At 47.3% G+C, this 20368-nt stretch overlaps 4 protein-coding genes across 4 annotated transcripts; 3 read left to right on the top strand and 1 right to left on the bottom strand.

Annotated features, from left to right (window-relative positions):
• Positions 1 to 2309: 2309 nt before the first annotated feature.
• Positions 2310 to 3079, top strand: PGRI_004700 (putative DUF341 family oxidoreductase; the record flags this gene model as incomplete). Its single annotated transcript, XM_040788183.1, has 3 exons — positions 2310 to 2357; positions 2412 to 2430; positions 2481 to 3079. The coding sequence occupies 3 exons, from the start codon at positions 2310 to 2312 to the stop codon at positions 3077 to 3079; spliced, it is 666 nt and encodes a 221-aa protein (XP_040651955.1).
• A 436-nt stretch (positions 3080 to 3515) lies between these two features.
• Positions 3516 to 11489, top strand: PGRI_004710 (putative polyketide synthase; the record flags this gene model as incomplete). The annotated part of the gene is made up of 8 exons (XM_040788184.1): positions 3516 to 3764; positions 3813 to 3899; positions 3950 to 4007; positions 4054 to 4393; positions 4444 to 4969; positions 5017 to 5617; positions 5671 to 10304; positions 10359 to 11489. The coding sequence occupies 8 exons, from the start codon at positions 3516 to 3518 to the stop codon at positions 11487 to 11489; spliced, it is 7626 nt and encodes a 2541-aa protein (XP_040651956.1).
• A 4189-nt stretch (positions 11490 to 15678) lies between these two features.
• Positions 15679 to 16860, bottom strand: PGRI_004720 (uncharacterized protein; the record flags this gene model as incomplete). The annotated part of the gene is made up of 1 exon (XM_040788185.1): positions 15679 to 16860. The coding sequence occupies one exon, from the start codon at positions 16858 to 16860 to the stop codon at positions 15679 to 15681; it is 1182 nt and encodes a 393-aa protein (XP_040651957.1).
• A 1257-nt stretch (positions 16861 to 18117) lies between these two features.
• On the top strand, positions 18118 to 19207 carry gliT (thioredoxin reductase gliT; the record flags this gene model as incomplete). Its single annotated transcript, XM_040788186.1, has 3 exons — positions 18118 to 18509; positions 18593 to 18899; positions 18956 to 19207. 3 exons carry the CDS (start codon positions 18118 to 18120, stop codon positions 19205 to 19207), a joined length of 951 nt encoding a protein of 316 aa, XP_040651958.1.
• Positions 19208 to 20368: the final 1161 nt, after the last annotated feature.

Below are 20368 nucleotides of genomic sequence, written 5' to 3' on the forward strand. Positions count from 1 at the left end.
TTTGTTTTTATCCAAGCCGGTTTAAAATAGTACATCTAGACTCCGTTTCGGTACTTTATATAGTTCAATTTGTTTTTTTATGTCTTTTGTTTTCATTTACCTTATCTTTAGCAACCCCTTAGGCCGCGTTCAGACTGCCCAAAACGTCGATCCCGACCCACGTCTTGGGCATTGATAACGTCGATCCCGACCCACGTCTTGGGCATTGATTTTCAACCTCCTGAGAGTGGAGTGAAAACGAGAGTCCCTTGCAAATCTCACGCTATTAAGGAGTATCCATATGATATGAGGGAGAGAAAAGGGATAGAGCAGACTTGTACAAGTAAGATCCACCAAATTCTTACGAATCGGCAGCCCAAGGCCGCCACCTGGTGGGGTCAAAATGGCGTAAATCTTTGCGGTTGCACATGATTTAATTAGGGTCGAGACCCCTCTAGCTTGTACAACAAGGCTCTTCTTCCGAGGTCGTTATCTCACATCTGACCGCTGCCTATTAGAAATGGCTGAAGCCACAAAGCACAACATACATGTACAACAATGTACGTTGTATGCCGCGCATGGAAGCCATGCGGAAAGGGCGCCAGAATGTGGTCCATGCTGTTGTTGACCCACTCTCGGCCATGGCCAAACTGCCAAGTGAAAGGTCTGGTCTCTGCAACCCAAAAAAAAATGTACGGCGAAGAACCGTCAAAGTCCCACCGCTTGGTGTAGAGTGTTCGGTTGAATTAACATTACGAGGAATATTCGAGGAATACTGCGTAGCCGCCATGAACATTGAAGAACATTCAATGTTGTATTATAATAAGGGTAACCCACGTAACACACCCACAAAGGAGTCTCGGCAGGGGCAAAGCGCCAGCCCAATGGGGAATATGATTGAAGATGGCTGTAGGTCTCACATTTTTGTTTGCCCGCAATCGTCAAAGCCCATGTCAAATTGTAATCGACCAATACGATTGGTCAAGAGAGCCACAATGGATCCAGTGGTGATAAACATTTGCCACCACCAAAAGGGGCCGGGCAAAGATTGGCCGAGCGAGAGCGAATGATTGGCGCATAGTGAGAATGATGTACAGAATCCTCCGTACAGGGAAACAATCAGCACAAAGCTCAGGGGATGACAAATGAAGTTTCTGTTTCAGAGTCGTGATCATCTGGAGATATCTGGAGGTTCTGACCCTCACTACGTCAACGGGCGGTACTGTGGGGTTTGTTTGCCAGCATAGTAAGGAACCAATAACCTGATTATGTTGAATATTAGAGATAGCAGCTGTGCATAAACATTTTGCAAGCGGAAAAAGCGGATCTAATTAATTCGGCAAGGGAAATGTTGAGAGGGAAAACACTTAATCTCCCGAGCCTGAGCGGCGGTTTGATTTTGCTTGCTAGGCTGAGGTGTCGTCATCGTCGTGAATTACAGCAACCAGTACACCAGGCAACATGAAGGGGCTTAGAGCTGATATGTAATTGCCTCGAGGGCTGTGATAAGGGTGCAGCTAGACCATCATCATCACAAGGAAGAGCGAAGTCGTTGGGAAATGAGTCGGATGGTCCAAGGAGTTTAGGGACGAACCAGACTAGCCCGTCACCCGGGAGAAAGTCCCCATCGTGCCTTCCTCCCCTGGAAGAAAAGGGCAGGAAATACGAAGATTGCGACTTTGAGCAAGATAGTGAGCTTGAGAGTCATTGATCAGCCACTAAGCCTTATCAGGGCATTTATTAGGTGTTGAAAAACATGAGATTCTGGCTGCTTTACAATATAATCTCTGCCATGCTGCCACACTTGGCATCAACTTCAAGTCTATTGCCAGTTCCTGGGATGTAAATAGAAGTGGCAACGGCGACTAGTCCCATTTAGGTCTGTACTTCCCGTTTGGGAAACAGCCATACTGAACGAAAGGATATTGCAGGCTTTCAATTAGCATTCTTTTACAATGTGATATGACCTGCCTTGGCACACACGTTCAGCAACCTGGAAATATCAATTGGTCATACCTAGCCGCCGTGGCTTTTGTGGGAGTTTGAAGATTGGATCGACATGTCCGTGCAACCGGCAGCTTCACCGAGCTTCACCGAGTTCAGGCAGAAGGTATTCTGTCTCCTTCCGGCGAGTTTCAAGGCCCCTGGTCGTTCGTGCATATCGATGAATTGAAGCCGAACACTTTTCCGCCGTGGGTTGCTGGTTGCCATTTTGCCACAAAGGAAGATATAAAATGTCGCCGGCAGACATGACAATCACCATGGCAAGTCGCAGTGATTATTGATGACAACGGTGACTTCTGTTCCATATCTGTCGATAGCTACCCAAAATGCCACTACGATTCTTGTGTCTCCATGGCTGGGGGACGAATCAGAAGGTAAGCTACCAACTCTGCCGATAGGGGATTGACAGCAACCTAATTTCCCAATAGATTCTACAGTCGCAATTGAGTATGCATGCTCCTGCTTTAGTGACGAGACACAAAACTCTAATTAAACAGGTGGTCTCATGCGTGAACTACAACGTGATAATACCGCAACCTTCTCTTTCCTGGAAGGGGACGTCGATTCTGCTCCCGGGCCTGGAATCGCCGGATACTATGAGGGTCCGTACTACAGTTACTACCGTTTCCCACGCACCTTTTCCCACGAGGATAGCGATGAGTCCGACATTCTGGAGGCGTACGAGCAACTTAGTGAAACAGTTGCTTTAGAAGGGCCGTTCGATGGGGTTCTAGGCTTCTCCCATGGCGGCACATTGGCTGCTGGATTCATGATTCACCACGCCAAGATGAATCCGAATCAACCTGCGCTGTTTCGATGCGCAATATTCATTAATTCCCTACCACCATTCCGTATGGAGCCTGGGAAGAATCCTGTTGTAGAGGAAGGATTAGACGGGTTTATTTCTATCCCCTGTGTGCATATTGCTGGGGCTAAAGATCCACTCTTTGAGTACTCAATGGTTTTATATCGGCTCTGTTCTGCGAGGTATTCGACATTTGCCGTGCATGGGAAGGGCCATGATGTCCCTAGTGATCGAAAGAATATCGCCATAATTGCCACTGCAATTCGAAAACTTTGCAGGCAAATCTCGTGAAACCAATGGCAGAGGAAGCTTCTTTACTTCCACTGTGCGACAGAGGGCGAAAATGCGTGAAGAATAGTCTCTTGTAAGAGGGGAGTAGTATGATTGCGGCTGTGGAACATAACTTACAGGATGTTGTAATGGCATATGGCAGATTCTTTGCGAAGGTAGAAAATGTGTTTCAGATCCAGGCAATCACCGGCATTGAGTTTTATTTCACCGTTGAGGGTTGCACCCGAATACTTACCTCACGGCGAATAAGGTGAAACCCTCCCACATGTCCGATGTAGACTGCTACCGAGAAGGAATGACGCTAGAAGGTCGAGTAGACGGATCGCTCTGGTACAGGAAAACCCATTGCCCTGGCCTGACAAAAGCTAGCTCTTTCGCTTTTCCCTAGCTTGAGAAGTATGGTTATTAGCCGAAGTTAACCAAATCAAAATAAACAATGTCGCCTCAAGCCAGCGCCAACCACCTAAAAGCGATCACTTCAGAAGATGATCTGGAAAACTTGGCTGTGGAATCATGTACACCGATAGCAATTGTGGGGATTGGATTTCGGGGACCAGCGGATGCCAAAAATGTCGAGAAGCTGTGGGAAATGATTCTCGAGGGTAGAGAAGCGTGGTCCCCAATCCCAGCTACGAGGTGGAATAGCGCAGCATTTTATCACCCAGATCATGCCCGCCATGGAACGGTAAGTCATACAAGCAATTTGTCGGAACAATCAATAACATGGGAGTAGATCAACGTGGAAGGTGGCCACTTTCTGGAAGAGGATATATCTGTGTTCGACGCGCCTTTTTTCAACATGGCAAGTGATGAGGCCGCGGTGAGTCCAAATTCGAATATTGTCGAGGTCTTTAAGTGTTGACAAGTAAGGCCATGGACCCACAGCAGAGATTGCTCTTGGAGGTAACATATGAAGGTCTTGAGAATGGTAGGTCATTGGTTCGAATCCAGCTTTCGTAGCTAATGGTGTATAGCTGGCATTCCCCTGAATAAAATCATGGGTACAAAGACCTCGTGCTTCGTAGGGTCTTTCTCTGCGGACTATACGGATCTACTACTCCGGGACCCCGAGTGTTTACCTATGTATCAGTGTACAAACGCCGGACAGTCTCGTGCGATGACGGCAAACAGGGTGTCTTATTTCTTTGATTTGAAGGGACCCAGTGTCACAGTAGACACAGCCTGCTCGGGAAGCCTTGTGGCACTTCACCTAGCATGCCAAAGCCTACAGACCGGGGACGCGTCAACAGCGATTGCAGCGGGTGTCAACTTAATCTTGAGCCACGAGTTTATGTCAACCATGAGCATGATGAAGTATGTAAAGCGGCACCAGAACCGGAAATAGTAGACTGATCGAATATCAGATTTCTGTCCCCTGATGGGAAATGCCATACCTTTGACGAAAAGGCTAATGGGTATGCGCGAGGTGAGGCAGCTGGCTGTCTCATTCTTAAGCCCCTGGCCAAGGCGTTACACGACCGAGACAAGATCCGGGCCGTGATACGAAGCACGGGTTCCAATCAGGACGGGCGCACGGCGGGAATTACACTGCCGAATGGGGCAGCCCAAGAAAGCTTGATCCGGAGCGTATATGCGCGGGCTGATCTGAATCCCTCAGAAACCGATTTCGTGGAGGCTCATGGGACAGGGACATTGGCTGGAGACCCAGTTGAGACAGGGGCAATCGCTCGTGTATTTGGAGCTGGTCGTCCACCTGACAATCCTGTGAGGATTGGCTCCATTAAAACCAACGTCGGTCACTTGGAAGGCGCAAGCGGGGTGGCTGGTGTTATTAAGGCTGTGCTGATGTTGGAAAACCGCTTGTTTCTGCCAAACAGAAATTTTGACAAGATCAACCCACTTATCTCCCTCGATGATTGGAAACTCAAGGTCTGAAAACTCATCCAAGTTGAGAATTGGAAACTAATGTTAATTAGGTTCAACTGTGTCCTGAGCCATGGGAAACAACAGGGCCTCGTCGTATTTCGGTGAACAGCTTCGGATACGGTGGAAGCAATGCGCATGTCATTGTCGAAGATGCCCAAGGCTTTCTCTCTAGCTGGGAACTCAAGGAAAACCAGAGCATCTCGACCCCCACGATGGAAGGTCATGATAATATAACTTCTAGCCCACCGCTTGGTTTGTGTCGCATATTTATGGTTTCTGGTTTCGATGAAACAACCTGTGCTCAGCAGATGCAGGCTCTGGGTAATTATATTCTCAATAAGGAGCATGGAACTGATCAAGAGCAATTTCTGGACAATCTCGCCTTCACCGTAAATGAGCGGCGATCCGTCTTTCCGTGGAAGGCAGCCGTTGTCGGAGATACGACGGCGGGTTTGGCGATCTCACTCTCTCAGAGCGTCAAATCTAGGAGCGCGCTTAGGAAGCCAACACTTGGGTTTGTCTTTACTGGACAAGGTGCACAGTGGGCTGGGATGGGGAAGGAGCTCCTCCGGGCCTACCCTGTCTTCAAAATATCAATTTTGAGTATTGACAGATTTTTGGAAGACATTGGATCTCCTTTTATAGTGGAAGGTAAACAGATATCAGCTTTTCAAACCTTTCGTGGACTGACATAGTGAAAATAGAGGAGATCACAAAGCCTCCTCAGGACTCACATTTGAACCACCCAAGTCTAAGCCAAACTGTGTGCACAGCGCTACAGATTGCGCTGGTCGACCTCCTGAAATCATGGAGTATACATCCAGACTCCGTAACAGGTCATTCCAGTGGGGAAATCGCCGCTGCATATGCTGCTGGTGCACTCAGCATGAATGATGCAATGTCAGTTGCATACTACAGGGGGGCTGTGGCAAGCCAGCTTCTGCAGCACCAACCGGACAAGGGTACCATGATGGCAGTTGGTATGTCTGCCGAAGAGGTACAACCCTACTTGGATGTATTCGAATCCAGACAACTGGTGGTCGCGTGTATCAACAGTCCATCGAGTGTGACAATTTCAGGCGATATCCTTGCGATTGATGAACTCGCACAAACACTTAAAGAACAACAAGTGTTCTGTCGACGCCTTGAAGTTGGCGTCGCGTATCACTCCCCTCATATAGAACGGATTGCCGAGCAGTATCACACCTTGATAGAACATATCCAACCCCAAGGACTAGATCAAATATCGGAAGACAAGAAGGAAAGATCGGGATCGTTCTTTTCCTCTGTGACAGGGACGACTGTTCCGTTGGAAAGATTAGATGCTCAGTACTGGGTGTCAAATTTGGTCGGGCAAGTGAAATTCGCAACGTCCTTGAGGACCTTGTGTTTTGAAACAAATGGTCGGCGTGCCGGGCATACAGGGGCCTCCAGAGTAAGAAGAGCCAGGGCTGCCCAAAAGCCATCAGTGGATTGTCTCATCGAGATCGGCCCCCATGCGGCACTTTCCGGGCCAATCAAGCAAATTCTGCAGGCTGACGAGAAACTCAATTCTGCCGATATAAACTATATTAGCGTGCTAACACGGAAGGCCAACGCACTCACTACAGTACTCAGCGCAGTCGCGACATTAGCATCACTTAACTACCCCGTTGACTTTGGTGCAATCAACCGCCCTGTGGGGATTAAGAAATCCAGAACACCGCAGTTGCTGGTTGATGTTCCATCATATGTCTGGAATCACACAAAGTCATATTGGGCAGAGCCACGAGTGAGCAAAATGTATCGGAACCGAAGCTCGCCGCGGATGGATTTACTTGGCGCACCAGACAACATGGCATGTCCATTCGAGCCTCGCTGGAGAAATTATCTTCGAACCTCAGAACTCCCTTGGCTTCTCGACCACAAAATACAGGGGAATATTGTTTTCCCTGCCGCAGGCTATCTAGCCATGGCAATTGAAGCATCCATACAGTTTAACAAGGACGACGACAAGATTGCTAGATATGTCCTGCGAGATGTGACAATTCAGTCAGCGCTGGTCCTCAACGAAACCTCTGCCGTCGAGGTTATGGTATCTCTTCAAAAGTCGATACAAGACCAAGAAGATTTGTACAATTTCCATATATACTCTATCTCCGAGGAGAATAGGTGGACTGAGCACTGCACTGGCTTGGTCGGGACACAAAAAAGAGTTGCTCCTTCAGGCGATACATTTGAAGAAACTGATGGTTATGCGACGGTTCCATTGGGGACTGAAGTTCATGGAATATCGCTGATTGACGTCGCTGACTTTTATGAGAAGCTTCAAACCTCAGGTCTGGAGTACGGAAAATGTTTTGCGAACATGACAAAAGCACGTGTTACTAAAGACGGGGCGTGCTTTGCAGAAGTCACTATACCAGATACACTATCCGTGATGCCTGCATCATTTCAGCATGAGCTTCTGATCCATCCATGCATTCTGGATAGTCTATTTCATACCATTTTTGCTGCTTTACCCCCGGGTATGGGAATCGAGGAAGGACCTGCAGTACCTGTCTTCGTTGAAGAGATGACTGTATCCTCCAGTCTCATATGTTTACCGGGAGAGCTTATGACCATTTGTACCCATGTGCGCCCGATGCCAAAAAAAGAGGTGACGGCATGCATAGTCGCGGTGAATTGTAACGAGACACAATTCGAAACCGAACCAACTATTTCACTTCGTGGGCTACGATGTGCGCGGCTCGAGCGTCTTGAACCGGCAGCGCAGCTAAAAGATAACCGCATCATTTATGAGATTGACTGGAAACCAGATGCAAGCTTGCTTTCCAGCAATCATGCGGCATTCCTATTTGACGAGAATAGGGGTGCTCAAGACCCTACGTATCAAGGAGAGCATGACGAGAGCGCAGCCGGTTTTATTAGAGCTGCGTTGGAGGAAGTCAGCACAGCGGAGGCAATGGAATTCGACCCTTCTCACCGCAGATTCCGGTGCTACCTCCAAGATGTACTGGAACGACATGACGGTCAAACCCCGATATCAGTATCTCACTTGGAGAATATACATTCCATCCCGATAGGAGGCCTCCTATCAGTCATCGGTCACAACCTAGTGGGTATCATTCGAAACCAAGTAGACTTTTCGACCTTAATGAACGAAGATCGCCTATTGGATGAGTTCTGGGATATATTCTCAGCGGATGCTTCTTACCGGGCTGCTGCAAAATATGTTGAGTTGATTGGCCACGGAAAGCCAGATATATCCATTCTAGAATTTGGGGTCGGCACAGGCCAGATAGCGGAGATCTTTCTGAAACATCTTGTGACACTCAAGAAAACACCTCATTGCGGGAAATATACTTTTGCCCACGAAAGCGAGTCTTTCCTTGAACACGCGTCCAAGCGACTGGAGGCGTGGTCAGAATGGGTTGAATGCAAGCCCCTGGATCTTGGTAAGGATTTCCCCAAACAAGGATTTGGAAGAAATTCCTTCGATATCATAGTCTTGCCTCACGGCTTGTGTACTGCACGTTGTGAACAAAAGGCCCTCGCCAAAATTCATGACCTTTTGAGCCCATCCGGCTACTTGATCGCAATCAATCCTTTCGATCCAAAGAAGAATGTTCTAAAAAATCTCTTATTTGGTGCCATGCACTGCCTGTCCACAGACGAATTCTGTTTCGGCCAGGGTGCGTGGACAGAGGACCAATGGGAAGAGATCTTGCAAGATGCGCATTTCACCGACGTTGATGCCTACGCGGAGCAAGACTCCAAGAAGAACCATCAGTTCATCGTGGCTAAAAAGCGGAAAATTCAAAAATCGGCTAGAAAGCTTTCCATTGTTTGCGAGGACAACGCCAAAACTGTCAGGCATCTAGTCACTGAGCTCAAGAAGAACTCATGTGAGGTGCATGTGACACACCTCGATAATCTGGATTGTCAAGATCAGATATGTTTGGTCTTGGATACTTCAAGGTCCTCCTTGCTGGCCGCTCCCAATGAAGTTATATTCAGCAAGATAAGAGCAATATTTGTGCAGAGTGGAGGCGTTCTTTGGATAACAAAAGGAGCGACGATTGAGGCTGTCAACCCAAACGCGGCCTTGGCTGTTGGATTTGCAAGAACAGCCCGTGCCGAATCGGGTGTCAACCCAATTGTGACCCTTGACCTAGATGCGCAAAATCCTCTCTCAGAATCTCATGCCGCCAAAATTATTGCTAGACTTCTGGTTTCTCGGTTCCTCTACGAAAATACAGATCAAGATACAGAATATGCGGAGAGAAATGGGCAACTGCTAGTTCCACGAGTCCTAGAGAGTTTCAAGGCAAACAAGAACATGGGCAGCATTAACGACATTGAGAGTGTCTCCGAACAGTCTTTTCACCAGCTTCAGCAACCTCTCCGCCTTTCCAGGAAGATTGATAACCCACGTTTTGTTAGTGACTCGGAGATCACAGATCTTCCAGCCGGCTACATTGGAATCAAAGTACACTGCTTTACCCTGAATCAATGCGATATCCAGCACAATCATTTTGGCTGGAGCAGTGATGACACCCTAGGGCTCGAGTGCAGCGGCATAGTATACAAAGTCGGCGCCGGGGTCCACGGCATCACCGTAGGTGACCGAGTTGCATGTCTTGGAGCTGGAACTGCTAGAAGCTTTTATCACGATCGCGCATCTGCGTTCCAGAGGATCAATGATGAAATGCCATTACAGCTGGCTTCGGCCTTACCTCTAGCATATGCAATTGCGTATTATGTTGTGAACCGTCTGTCACTGATCGAGTTCAATGATACTGTTCTCGTCCATGACGCCGGACGTCATTTTGGCCAAGCACTTCTGGAAGTGTATTTGCTGAGGGATGCTCGCATTTTCGCGACCGTGCAGAGCCCCAATGAAAAGGACTTGCTCGGCTCAAGGTACGGGATACCCCGGGAGCATATCTTTATAAGTGGTAAAGATGATATAGCAAAGGGTTTATCACGATTGACCGATGGCAAGAAAGCAAACGTGGTAGTCACATTCGAGACCGCAGAGGACACAATCCTCCAGAACTGCACGGCACCGTTTGGTCGATTTATTCGACTTCGAACAAATAACCTCAAGACCCGACCGTTACCATGTCTCCAGAACATGTCCATGTCTACTGTCAATATATTTGAGCTCCAAAAGGAGAGGCCCGACCTTGCCAATCAGATATGGCCACAGGTCTTTCGCTTGTTCCGTCAAGGACGACTCAAAGGGCCTGGCTTTATCGACGTATATCCTGTTTCACATATCCAGGAAGCACTAACGGCAATTCAAACTCGCCAGCATGTTGTGGTTCGCGTGGAAGACGGTAATCTTGTAACGGTACAGTTTATCTCATATCTCAGAAGCTACTTGCCTGCAGCTAACACGATATAGGCCACACTCCCTAGAGTAACCCAACCGTTGTTCCGCGCCAATGCATCATACATGCTGGTCGGTGGGCTTGGTGGCATCGGGAGGGCGGTTGCTTTGTGGATGGCACAAAATGGAGCGAAGAGCCTAATTTTAGTCAATCGAAGCGGCCTCTCAAAGTATGAGTCTCAGGAGACAGTGAGAAATCTGGTGGAAAGGGGCATACAGGTAACCACCCGACCTTGCGACGTATCCGACGAGACCGAAGTCCAGCGAATGCTTCATGATCTGTCAAACTGCGTGCCTCCAATACGGGGGCTGATCCAGGCAGCCATGGTGCTTAAAGACGTTCATATCGAAAATATGAGATTAGACGAGTATCGGGATGTTATGGGCCCGAAGTATTATGGCACTTGGAACTTACATCGACATCTCCCCGTCGATCTTGAATTCTTCCTGATGCTATCCTCTATCAGCGGGGTTATTGGAAATGCCACACAAGCTGCCTATGCGGCCGGCTGCATTTTCATGGACGCATTCGCTGGTTATCGAAGAAACTTAGGTCTTCCAGCAATATCTTTGGATCTCGGAACGATCACGGATGTTGGCCATTTGGCTGAAAATAAGGATCTAGCGGTAAAGATGGAACGACAGGGATTCCAGGGGACTGATACGCCAACTCTTCTATCCCTAATCCAAGTTGCAATCTCTCAATCGACGAGCGGAGCAGCGCAGCTTGTAACTGGCCTTGGCCAATGGAGAGAAAACGAATCGCTTGGAAACTTTGACGCACCCTTGTTTGCCCATTTCCGGTACAAGTTCCAGGGTTATGGCAAATCCATTTCGCTCGGCAACTCCATGGAAGGGTTGAAGGATGAAATGGATGCCGCAAAGACGGTAGACCAAGCCACCATTGTAATCTGCGATGCGCTCATCAGGAAGATTGCCTCTCATCTCTCTATCCCGGTCGAAAATATTAATCCTTCTAACCCGGTCTCCGAGTATGGAGTTGACTCCCATGTGGCCGTGGAGCTACGTAACTGGGTATCAAGATCCATGGATTGCACTATCCCCATTTTGGAAATACTGGCAAGGTCTATGTTGGCGTTATCTCATAAGATTGCTAGCCAAAGACTCGAGGGCAAGTCGGAGTGAGTTACCGTTCAGACTTAGCGATGGGATAATTTAGAGAATACACTGCTCCTCAAATTCAAATCCTTTGGTACACATTCATAACTTGAATAAGCCCTCAATACCAACTTTAAAGACCAGTGAGATATAGGTGGGAAGACATTCTACGAAAGCCCCTCTCTATAGTACCATCGAAGCCATCTCTCAGTCCCCCTACCCATCGATGACTATATTTAGCCTTTGTAAACTGTATTTTCTCCGCAAAAATGAGATAATCTGACCGTTATGGCGTATATATGATCGAGGATGATGGGGAGTGCGTTCACCAAGAACCCTCCCACGAAGGACTCGAGGTTGCCGATAGTCCGTGTAGGGCAAAGGTCGACTGAAATAGCCGCTTTAGAAACCAGGATTAGCTGATATTCATAAAATTGTACAGTAACCATACCTTCCGGTAGAGGCTTTATTTGTCCTATGTTCTCTTGCAGGTAGAAGGTCACAGTCATCGTGATACCGTGATACCACGGTGTATATATTCAGCGGTCTTTTGAATAGCTTCTGATTTCTTATACCTCTGAGTACAATCAAGATGCTATCCGCTGATTGGAGTGCGAGGGAGGTCAGAGAGCCGAGTGCCTATATACTGCGCTAGTATAGGTGGCGAAGACATTGCTAACGAAGGTTGTGCTAACGAAGAATTGCCATAAGGATCCAAGCTTATTGTGACAACAGAATAACCAACGCTTCCACCTTTCACTATATACCCTGAATGGCTCATTTGCAATTTCCCACTCCAAAATTGCAAAAGGGAGATGCTCGCGGGCTGTATCTAGAGTCAAGACTCTCACGACGTTGAATATCGCGCTGTTCATCCGCACTCAATTAGGACGGTTGGGCATCAAGATCCAGCATTGGCAGCCGAGAACACAGAGGTTGCCTCCTTGCAAAATATTGCGTTGTTCGAAAGATCAGGCCTTGATAAAAAGTGCGTTGTACGGGGATATGCCAATTTTTAAGGCACAGAGTCGATTCATTGTGTAATTAACACCCCCGAGAAGATAGTCCTACACATAATTAGAAATATAATACTATGTCATAACGGCAATAAGTGGTTCAATCAGAAGTCGATATTTGATCTCAGCAACTCCACCAAGTTGCTTTTCGGTGTACGGCGCAGTTGGATCCTAGACCACACCTTTGGACGAGAGATAAGTGGCGACAGGTTTGTGCTCTAGAGCATCTGCGTGAGAGCCTGGGGATGTTAGCAGGATATAATAAAGCGGGATAGAATATTACGCACCAGGTCACAGTGGGAAAAAAAACAAAAGAAAAAGGGAAGCAACGTCACTTCTTGGCCAAGCAAAGAATCTCCTCCCAGATCCTGGACATGCTTGAAGACGCTCCATCCTCGGAACTATCGACCCAACCTTTGTTGATAACGGCACACTTCATCAGATTCAGATCCTCATATTTCTGTATTGTCGTGTCTTTCTCCGCAAGCATCTTGGCGGAGTGAGTTACCAGCGCATTATACCAACGCGCGTCACACGGGGACCCATGGGCGGGAGACTATTGAGAGCGCCTTAAATGACACAAGTAACACTACGGCGGAAACTGATTGCTGCGCTGGACATATAGTGAACACTGCCCTTATTATCGATAGACCGTACTTGTGAAGGTAATCTGGGTAAGCCACACAGTGCTGCTAGTAGTCGCGGAGAGACGGCAGTGTCAAAGACAAAGTCAATGGATCTAGAGATGAAGCTATAGGTGAGAGAGTTGGCGTGTACTCGTTAGGAATAGCTTTCTTGCCTTCATGGTTCGGGGTGGCGACTTTATCCCCGTGAGCTAGAAGAATGACGTGAGAGTATTAGCAAAATTAATAAGAATGGTTAGGGGGGTTCACCACCCACTCGCCGGACCAGCTGGTATATATTTCGACAATCTCAGCACAATCGACTGGATATCGTCCTTTTATCGGTGGAGGATACGCAGCTGCTTCATCCTCAGCGGAATAGGGATGATATTTTGGGCTAGAATCCCTCTAGCCCATAGCCCATGACCAAGAGATACAAGAATAAGTGTTTCAGTCTCGCAGTGGACGCCCTTTTGCCAAGGTAATCTTCCTGTCTTAACATGCCTAGGACACAAACAGGAAGGAAGCACGGATACATTATTCACCCTTCGTGTTAACCTCAAAACCTCCAGCTGTTTCGCCCCTTGGAACGAGTTTATTCCTATGGACATGACTTGGTATTAACACTAGAGGCTTTAGGAAGGGGACCAGTTCACTTACCGGGTACAACAACAAGACTAGCCAAGGAAGTGGAATCGAAGTAGAAAATTTGAGACAAGATTCAAAAGGGAAGAATGAAGAACAGAGAAGTAAGAGTGTTCATCTGGAAGCCTTGCTTGCTAGATAAGCCCCCAACCATCAGTCGTGTTGTTATTTATAACTTCTGGATACTCCGGTTCTCCACGCTCGCTGGTCCATCACATGGCGCAAAAGGATCGTATCGTCGTACGTAGAGTGGAATCCGTAAGCGACTTTCCGATCGAGCATGTACTCAACCGCTTGACCAATTTTTGGATGTAAATTCTCCATAGGGTTGTACCATTTGTCTCTATCCATGGCATCTCAACTCCCCCATAGCCAGGAGTTGACTCGGCGTATCCCGAGATACGATTGCCACATCTTGGGTCTTGTAAGTATCGCCATCCGAGATGTAAGCTTGGAAGCGGATGGTCACACCTCCAGCCACATTTTGTGCTTCAGAGAAAGCACCAAGATGAGACAGCACGAGGACATGCCCGGCGGCCTGTTCGAATCGTACCACAACATCATGGATCATCTCACTTAGGTCAATTTATCAGGTATGATCTAATTAGTCCCTGTTAGCCTTTGTTTCACACCAGCATGTCCCGAGGTACTCCAGTGGAGTACCAACCATGGACGAACCAAAAGTTCCATAAGCTGAAGCCCATAGCATATATATACCCAACGATATCAGACTATCGAGAATTTCATTCGAGGCGCTACTGCCGTGCTGATGAGATAGCAAGGGAATGCTGGTCAAAGGTTGGTTAAATAGAGCCAGGGAGGCCATCGATCTAGCCATGTCAATCACGCAACATGCCTCTGTGACCAAGATTGTGAAAACCCCGATAATAGTGTGCGGTCTGTAGCCGGATATGGGATAACTGCTCTTGAACTTCTCCTTTCTGAGAGTTAGGATATGCCTGTTACAAAGCCCTCCTCTCTTGTTAGCTTCATGTTAACTACAGTTGAGTACGGATCATCGACGGGAAGGGTGGTATCTTACTGGTATATGTAGGCAGATGGGTTATGTAGGCAGATGGGTTATGTAGGCAGATGGGTTATGTAGGCAGATGGGTGATGCAGGAAGATGGGTTATGTAGGCAGATGGGTTATGTAGTGAGAAGGGCGTGGGAGGAAGAGTAGGCAGATGGGTTATGTAGGCAGATGGGTTATGTAGGCAGATGGGTTATGTAGGCAGATGGGTTATGTAGGCAGATGGGTTATGTAGGCAGATGGGTTATGTAGGCAGATGGGTTGTAAATGTAGGCAGATGGGTTGTAAATTTTGGAAAGGTTCATGAATGATTTCGAAGGATTCAACTGAAAGTGATCAGTATTTGTTAGCTGCTGCTTTATCATAGGTCTCGTTTATCATTGAACCATACTTTTAAAGTCTTGCCAATGAAATTGGGGATGACAGAGTTTGAAGAGAAGAAGGGGGGAGGGAGAGAGGAAGTGGGGGATTTAAACAGCAATTGCTACGTGAGAAAGTGCATTGTCACAAAGAAGGAAGAAAAAGGAAAGGCTAAAATCATGACAAACATTATGCATTAGGTGATCCCTACTGTTTGCCGGTCTGGTTTTAGACTGAGATCTTTGTTTGCTAGATTGTTTGCTACATTGATAGGGTAACATATACATGAACATGTAGTATTGTGGGCCAGCAAGCATTACGTCTTTGAAGACCTCTCCTTAATACTATGCAGGCTTGCAATCACGAAGCAGTAATGACTACATTTTGGTGAAATAATTCCCAGCTACTCATAAATGCCTAGTTGACCATACGGTCGTGTTGATTCACAAGCATTATGGTCGCAGCTAGCTAATTTTTAGTTGGTTCTTGCTTGTCCTTGGGATTATGATTCATTGGTTTTCTATGGAATATCATCCCAGCCTATGGCCACCGTTCATCATTCTTTTCTTCGAGCTTTGTAAGAGCGTCACGTAATGAAATGCGAGCTTCGAGGCCTGCCACCGTCAGATCATTAGCAACTGATTGCAGCATTTCGCTTGCCCGAATGTCACTTTTCTCGGCAATTGTCGAGAGTACTCTTCCATAAGCCCAGCAGTCTGTAGCAATCCGCATTCCAAATGGAGCGTTGGCAGCTGCTATTTCACCATCTTGTTGAAGGTAAATATGCATCTCTGGAGAGATCCATTCCAACGTATAACCGCCGGTCCCACTGATATCGATGAGGATGGCATCTTCGCTGTCATCAAAAACAATATTTGAGGGCTTAATGTCAAGATGACTTCGACCTCTCTTATGCAATGATTCTAACGCTCTAACAATCTGTAGAGCCCATTGTATCAATAAAGAACCATTTCGGAGTTTATCCTCCGCGATGATTTGCTCAAGTGACCCTTTGGGGTAGTATTCGAGAAGGAACCCTCTAACCACAACTGGTAGGTCGGTTGACTGGTATGTCTTGTACGGGTTGTCCGATACGACTAGTCCTACTAATTGCCCAATGTTTGGCTGTCCGTGGAGTTGTGTAAGGGCATCGATCTCGTCTAAGATATGATCAGTGTCTCCGGGCTCGTAAATGGGGTGGTCGATCGTTTTAAAAGCAAATTTCTGCTGCTTAAATATAACTGTGGAGACCCTTGGAGCGATGGCCTCGATATTCTGCAGAGAACTAGCCTCAACTGTTGGTAGGCATTTATTTCGATCTAAAGTCGGGTACGTGACTCTCTTTGGATCTTCCGTGATCTCGTAGCACATTTGACCAGCAGCAGAAATAAAATAGTTTGCTGAGGTTTGATACCCATCTCGTATTGTGATCGAGTTTTGGCTCTGCTTAGTCAAGTTCAAGGTAATCATTGTCACAGTATCCTCCAACAGCCGCAGTTGGCCGAAATCAACTGCTTCAAGAAATCTTCGAGGGATAGACCGGCGTTGGAGATAGCCCAAATCCACTATCACTTGCGGCAGTGACCAGTCCACGACAACTTTGATCCACCATGAAGAGCCATTGTTATGAAATATCAGGGTTTGTACCGGACGGTCGCCGTTATAATCGTGGTAAGACTTGAATTCCAGCTCGGAGGAGGAAGGGGGAGACTTTTTGGGCATTGCGCTTGATTAGTGGAAGTAAACTCCCCTTCTGCCATGAAAAAGAACAAAATTTGATAAGATACATTGGTGGGAAGAAGGGGAAAGGGGTGATGTTCAACTATTACTTGGGTCACGTGTTGTTGACAATTTGGAAATGACTGGTCGAGTCTTATGTCAATTGAATCTGGGAAATTGCTCCATATTCCAGCTACCGTTGAGTTTCGAAAGTCTCCTTCAAATCATGGTGTGGACCCTCGACATGGGAAGTCGTGCTCTTGTTAGGGGAAAAGCCGCCGGAGGCATGTCTCTCGAATATATATAGTCCTTAGTGTTCCTACGAAATTATATATTCACACATAATCAATTCAATTAATGATATTCTATACTCTCATTGTATGAAAATAATGGGTTGCTAATATCCTCAACGCGAATAGCCTACAAGCCCGTCACAGTTTAGTTGCATGCGCCCAGAACAACTGCATTTCGCCCCGAGCGCCGGGAACGGGTGATGATTGATTGGCTAGCATAGGCTGGGACCTTCCACAGCCTGCTTGTTCAAAGAGAGAGAGTATCTGGATCCTTCAGAAGCTGCACACTTCCCGGCCGCAGTCTTTTAGCAAGACATTTGGTGGTGGAAAAGACGTAGGTTGTAGACTCCTATTGGCCTATCTCAATGGACCGAAGCAACGGGACGTTAGGCACGTGGAGCTCGGAGAGTATCTCAGCAAAGTCTCCGAGGAGCGCCATCCAAATTTCAAAGTTTGGAAAAGCAGATAGGAGAGACCATTCGGGGACTGATTAGTCGAGCCTGCTGTATCTTAAACTTAGAGGTACCTCCATTGGTTCTTCTGCTTAATTGGTAAAGATTGATGACGGAAATGTAGTTGTTCAGTAACCTAGGTGCGGCCGATCAGAAAGCCCAAAGCTATATGGACTCAGATTCTGATGCAAGATTCAGTTACTTAATTAACTCAGCAGATTCCTCTCTCGCTGGAATTGGTCATTTGACCCCATCAGGATGGTGGATCTGATTTGTTATCATGGTGGCCTGGACTATATTTGATGTCCGTCACTCTAGAACGCCTCTGACGAGACTGTAGCGGGTATGGTGCGGACAAGGTACTGATTAATCCTACTACCCAGGTACCCAGATTACGTATTTGTTGCCAGAGGATTTGAGACAAAGGGGTCGTTTTTCGAATATATATAAGACCACCCCTTGAGTATCTCAAGTGACATGAAATTTTGAACTTCAATCACAACATCAAATCGGCTATGACCATCTTCGACGTCCTCATCATCGGCGGAGGCCCGGCTGGGCTATCAGTTGCCACAGGCCTCGCGCGCCAACTGCATAGAGCTATCGTGTTTGACTCCGGGGTCTATCGCAATGCTCTCGCAACTCACATGCACAATGTGGCCTCGTGGGATCACACGCCACCAGAAGAATTCCGCCAGACTGCTAGACAGCGTATCATATCCTGGTACGATACGATCCAATTTGAGAATGTCGAGATCAAGAAGGTCGAGCGGAACATTGAAGGGGGCTTTAATGCCGTTGACTCGCGAGAGCGAGTGTGGACGGGAAAGAAGCTGGTCTTTGCGAATGGGGTCCGCGATATTTATCCCGATATTGCGGGTTATGGAGAGTGCTGGGGCCGGGGAATGTAAGCATCGTTCAGTTCCTTCTGAATTTCGTTTCTTTTTCGCTTTGCTGTTTCCATTGCTTATGCCTCTTGATGCTCGGTAGTTTTCACTGTCTCTTCTGCCACGGCTTTGAAGAGCGAGGATGCAAGTCCGTCGGAGTACTCGCCATTGGAGATATGGCTAGTATAAAGCCAGCGATGCACGTTGCACGGATGTCCCGGCGATTCGCCACGACCGTCACCATCTATACCCACGGTGCGGAAGAGCTTACCCTGGCTCTCGAGAAAGCCACCCATGATACGGGGTTCAAGGTCGACAGCAGGCCTATCACGCGATTGGTCAAGGGACCGGGTTTATCGGACGTGGAGGTAGGATTTGAGGACGGTACTCAGAATATGGAAGGATTCCTAGTGAGCATCACCCCCACCCCAAAGTTCACAGTGTGCTGGAAACTGACCATATACAGGTCCACCGGCCCAAGACGGAAATAAATGGCCCTTTCGCCGAACAACTCGGATTGCACCTCACCTCCGATGGCGATATCAAGACAACTGAGCCGTTCTACACCACGTCCATCCCGGGAGTATTCGCGGCGGGTGACTGCGCCATGCCCCTCAAAGCGGTAGTAATGGCCATGTCGTCGGGGACATTAGTAGCGGGGGGATTGGCTGGACAGCTGCAGGCGGAGCTGTATCCAGAAGCGGAGAAACTAGCATAGGTGGGAGATGGCAACCTGGGTTTCATAATGGAACATTTGCAATATTGTGGATAGGTAGCTTCCTTCGAGGTGTCATTTGACATAAATGGATTATTCATCACATCTAGACTAGGAAATGAAAGTAAATCAGACCCGGGAATTAGAAACCAAAAACTGTAATCGCAAATGGAAACGGGATGGGAATTGAGGAAAGGCATGGGGGAAAGGACCTATCGTGTTGGATCGTCATAATATCGAGTCCCTTAACTGCGCTCATGAGAGTATGAATAACTCGTCCACTCACCTCCGAGTGCCCTGGAAGCACAATATCGTTGGTTTGGATATAATGTACGAAGCTGTATCACATTCCATGGCCCTGTCAGTAGTAGTTCGTGCGTTGCGTAGCACAGGGATGTATGAGACGAGTATCTTGTTTCCCGTCTTCTTTCTCCAGTTTGCAGCCTACTGTGTGGGCCAACGAATTCCAGCTGTCGACATTGACTACGAATTTGGCCACTTGTTGATCTTGCCCAAGAAGGTTTCACTATCGCCGATCATCTTATTGCATCAATTGATCTCTTATGTTGTATGGGTTTAAAGGACTTGAAGTCGGGAAAAGGTTAGTTTGCTTAGAAAGACATCTGGACATATGTGTTCTGTGCAGTATCTATCATGTTTCTGTTGTTCACAGTCATTATGGAATTCCCAGCCGGATCCTAAATGTAGTATCGTCTGTTGCTGATATATCATTTAGGGGCAATTTGCCAACGTGTAGTGGGAGGTAGCCCGGAGAGTCGGAGTCGGAGATATTTAACTATGCCGATAACTCCGCATCTGATAATCTGGGTACAGTCAGAATGTGCAGAATTATAATCCATAACAGGTAAAAGGAGGTGAAAACAAATACGAAGTCGGAAGGCCGGGGCAACCCGGGGCTACAGGCAGCAACCAATGAGAATTATTCTACGTGAGAGAGTAAGAGCAAATAAAGATCGTATTATTATTGTCATTTTACTATGTTCCAAGGTCCTGGAGGTCCCATTGAAGCTATTTCTTATTTGAAAAATTTTCTACCTATAGCATTGGGAAGAGAAAAGTCGGAGTGTTGTTCTTCCATGTCATCTCGAATCAGATAAATTAGCCGCCTTATTGTGGGGGCCACGTGCCAAGATCCAATCGGAG

The sequence above is a fragment of the Penicillium griseofulvum genome, assembly GCF_001561935.1.
Source record: "Penicillium griseofulvum strain PG3 chromosome Unknown contig_79, whole genome shotgun sequence".
NCBI lineage: Eukaryota > Fungi > Ascomycota > Eurotiomycetes > Eurotiales > Aspergillaceae > Penicillium > Penicillium griseofulvum.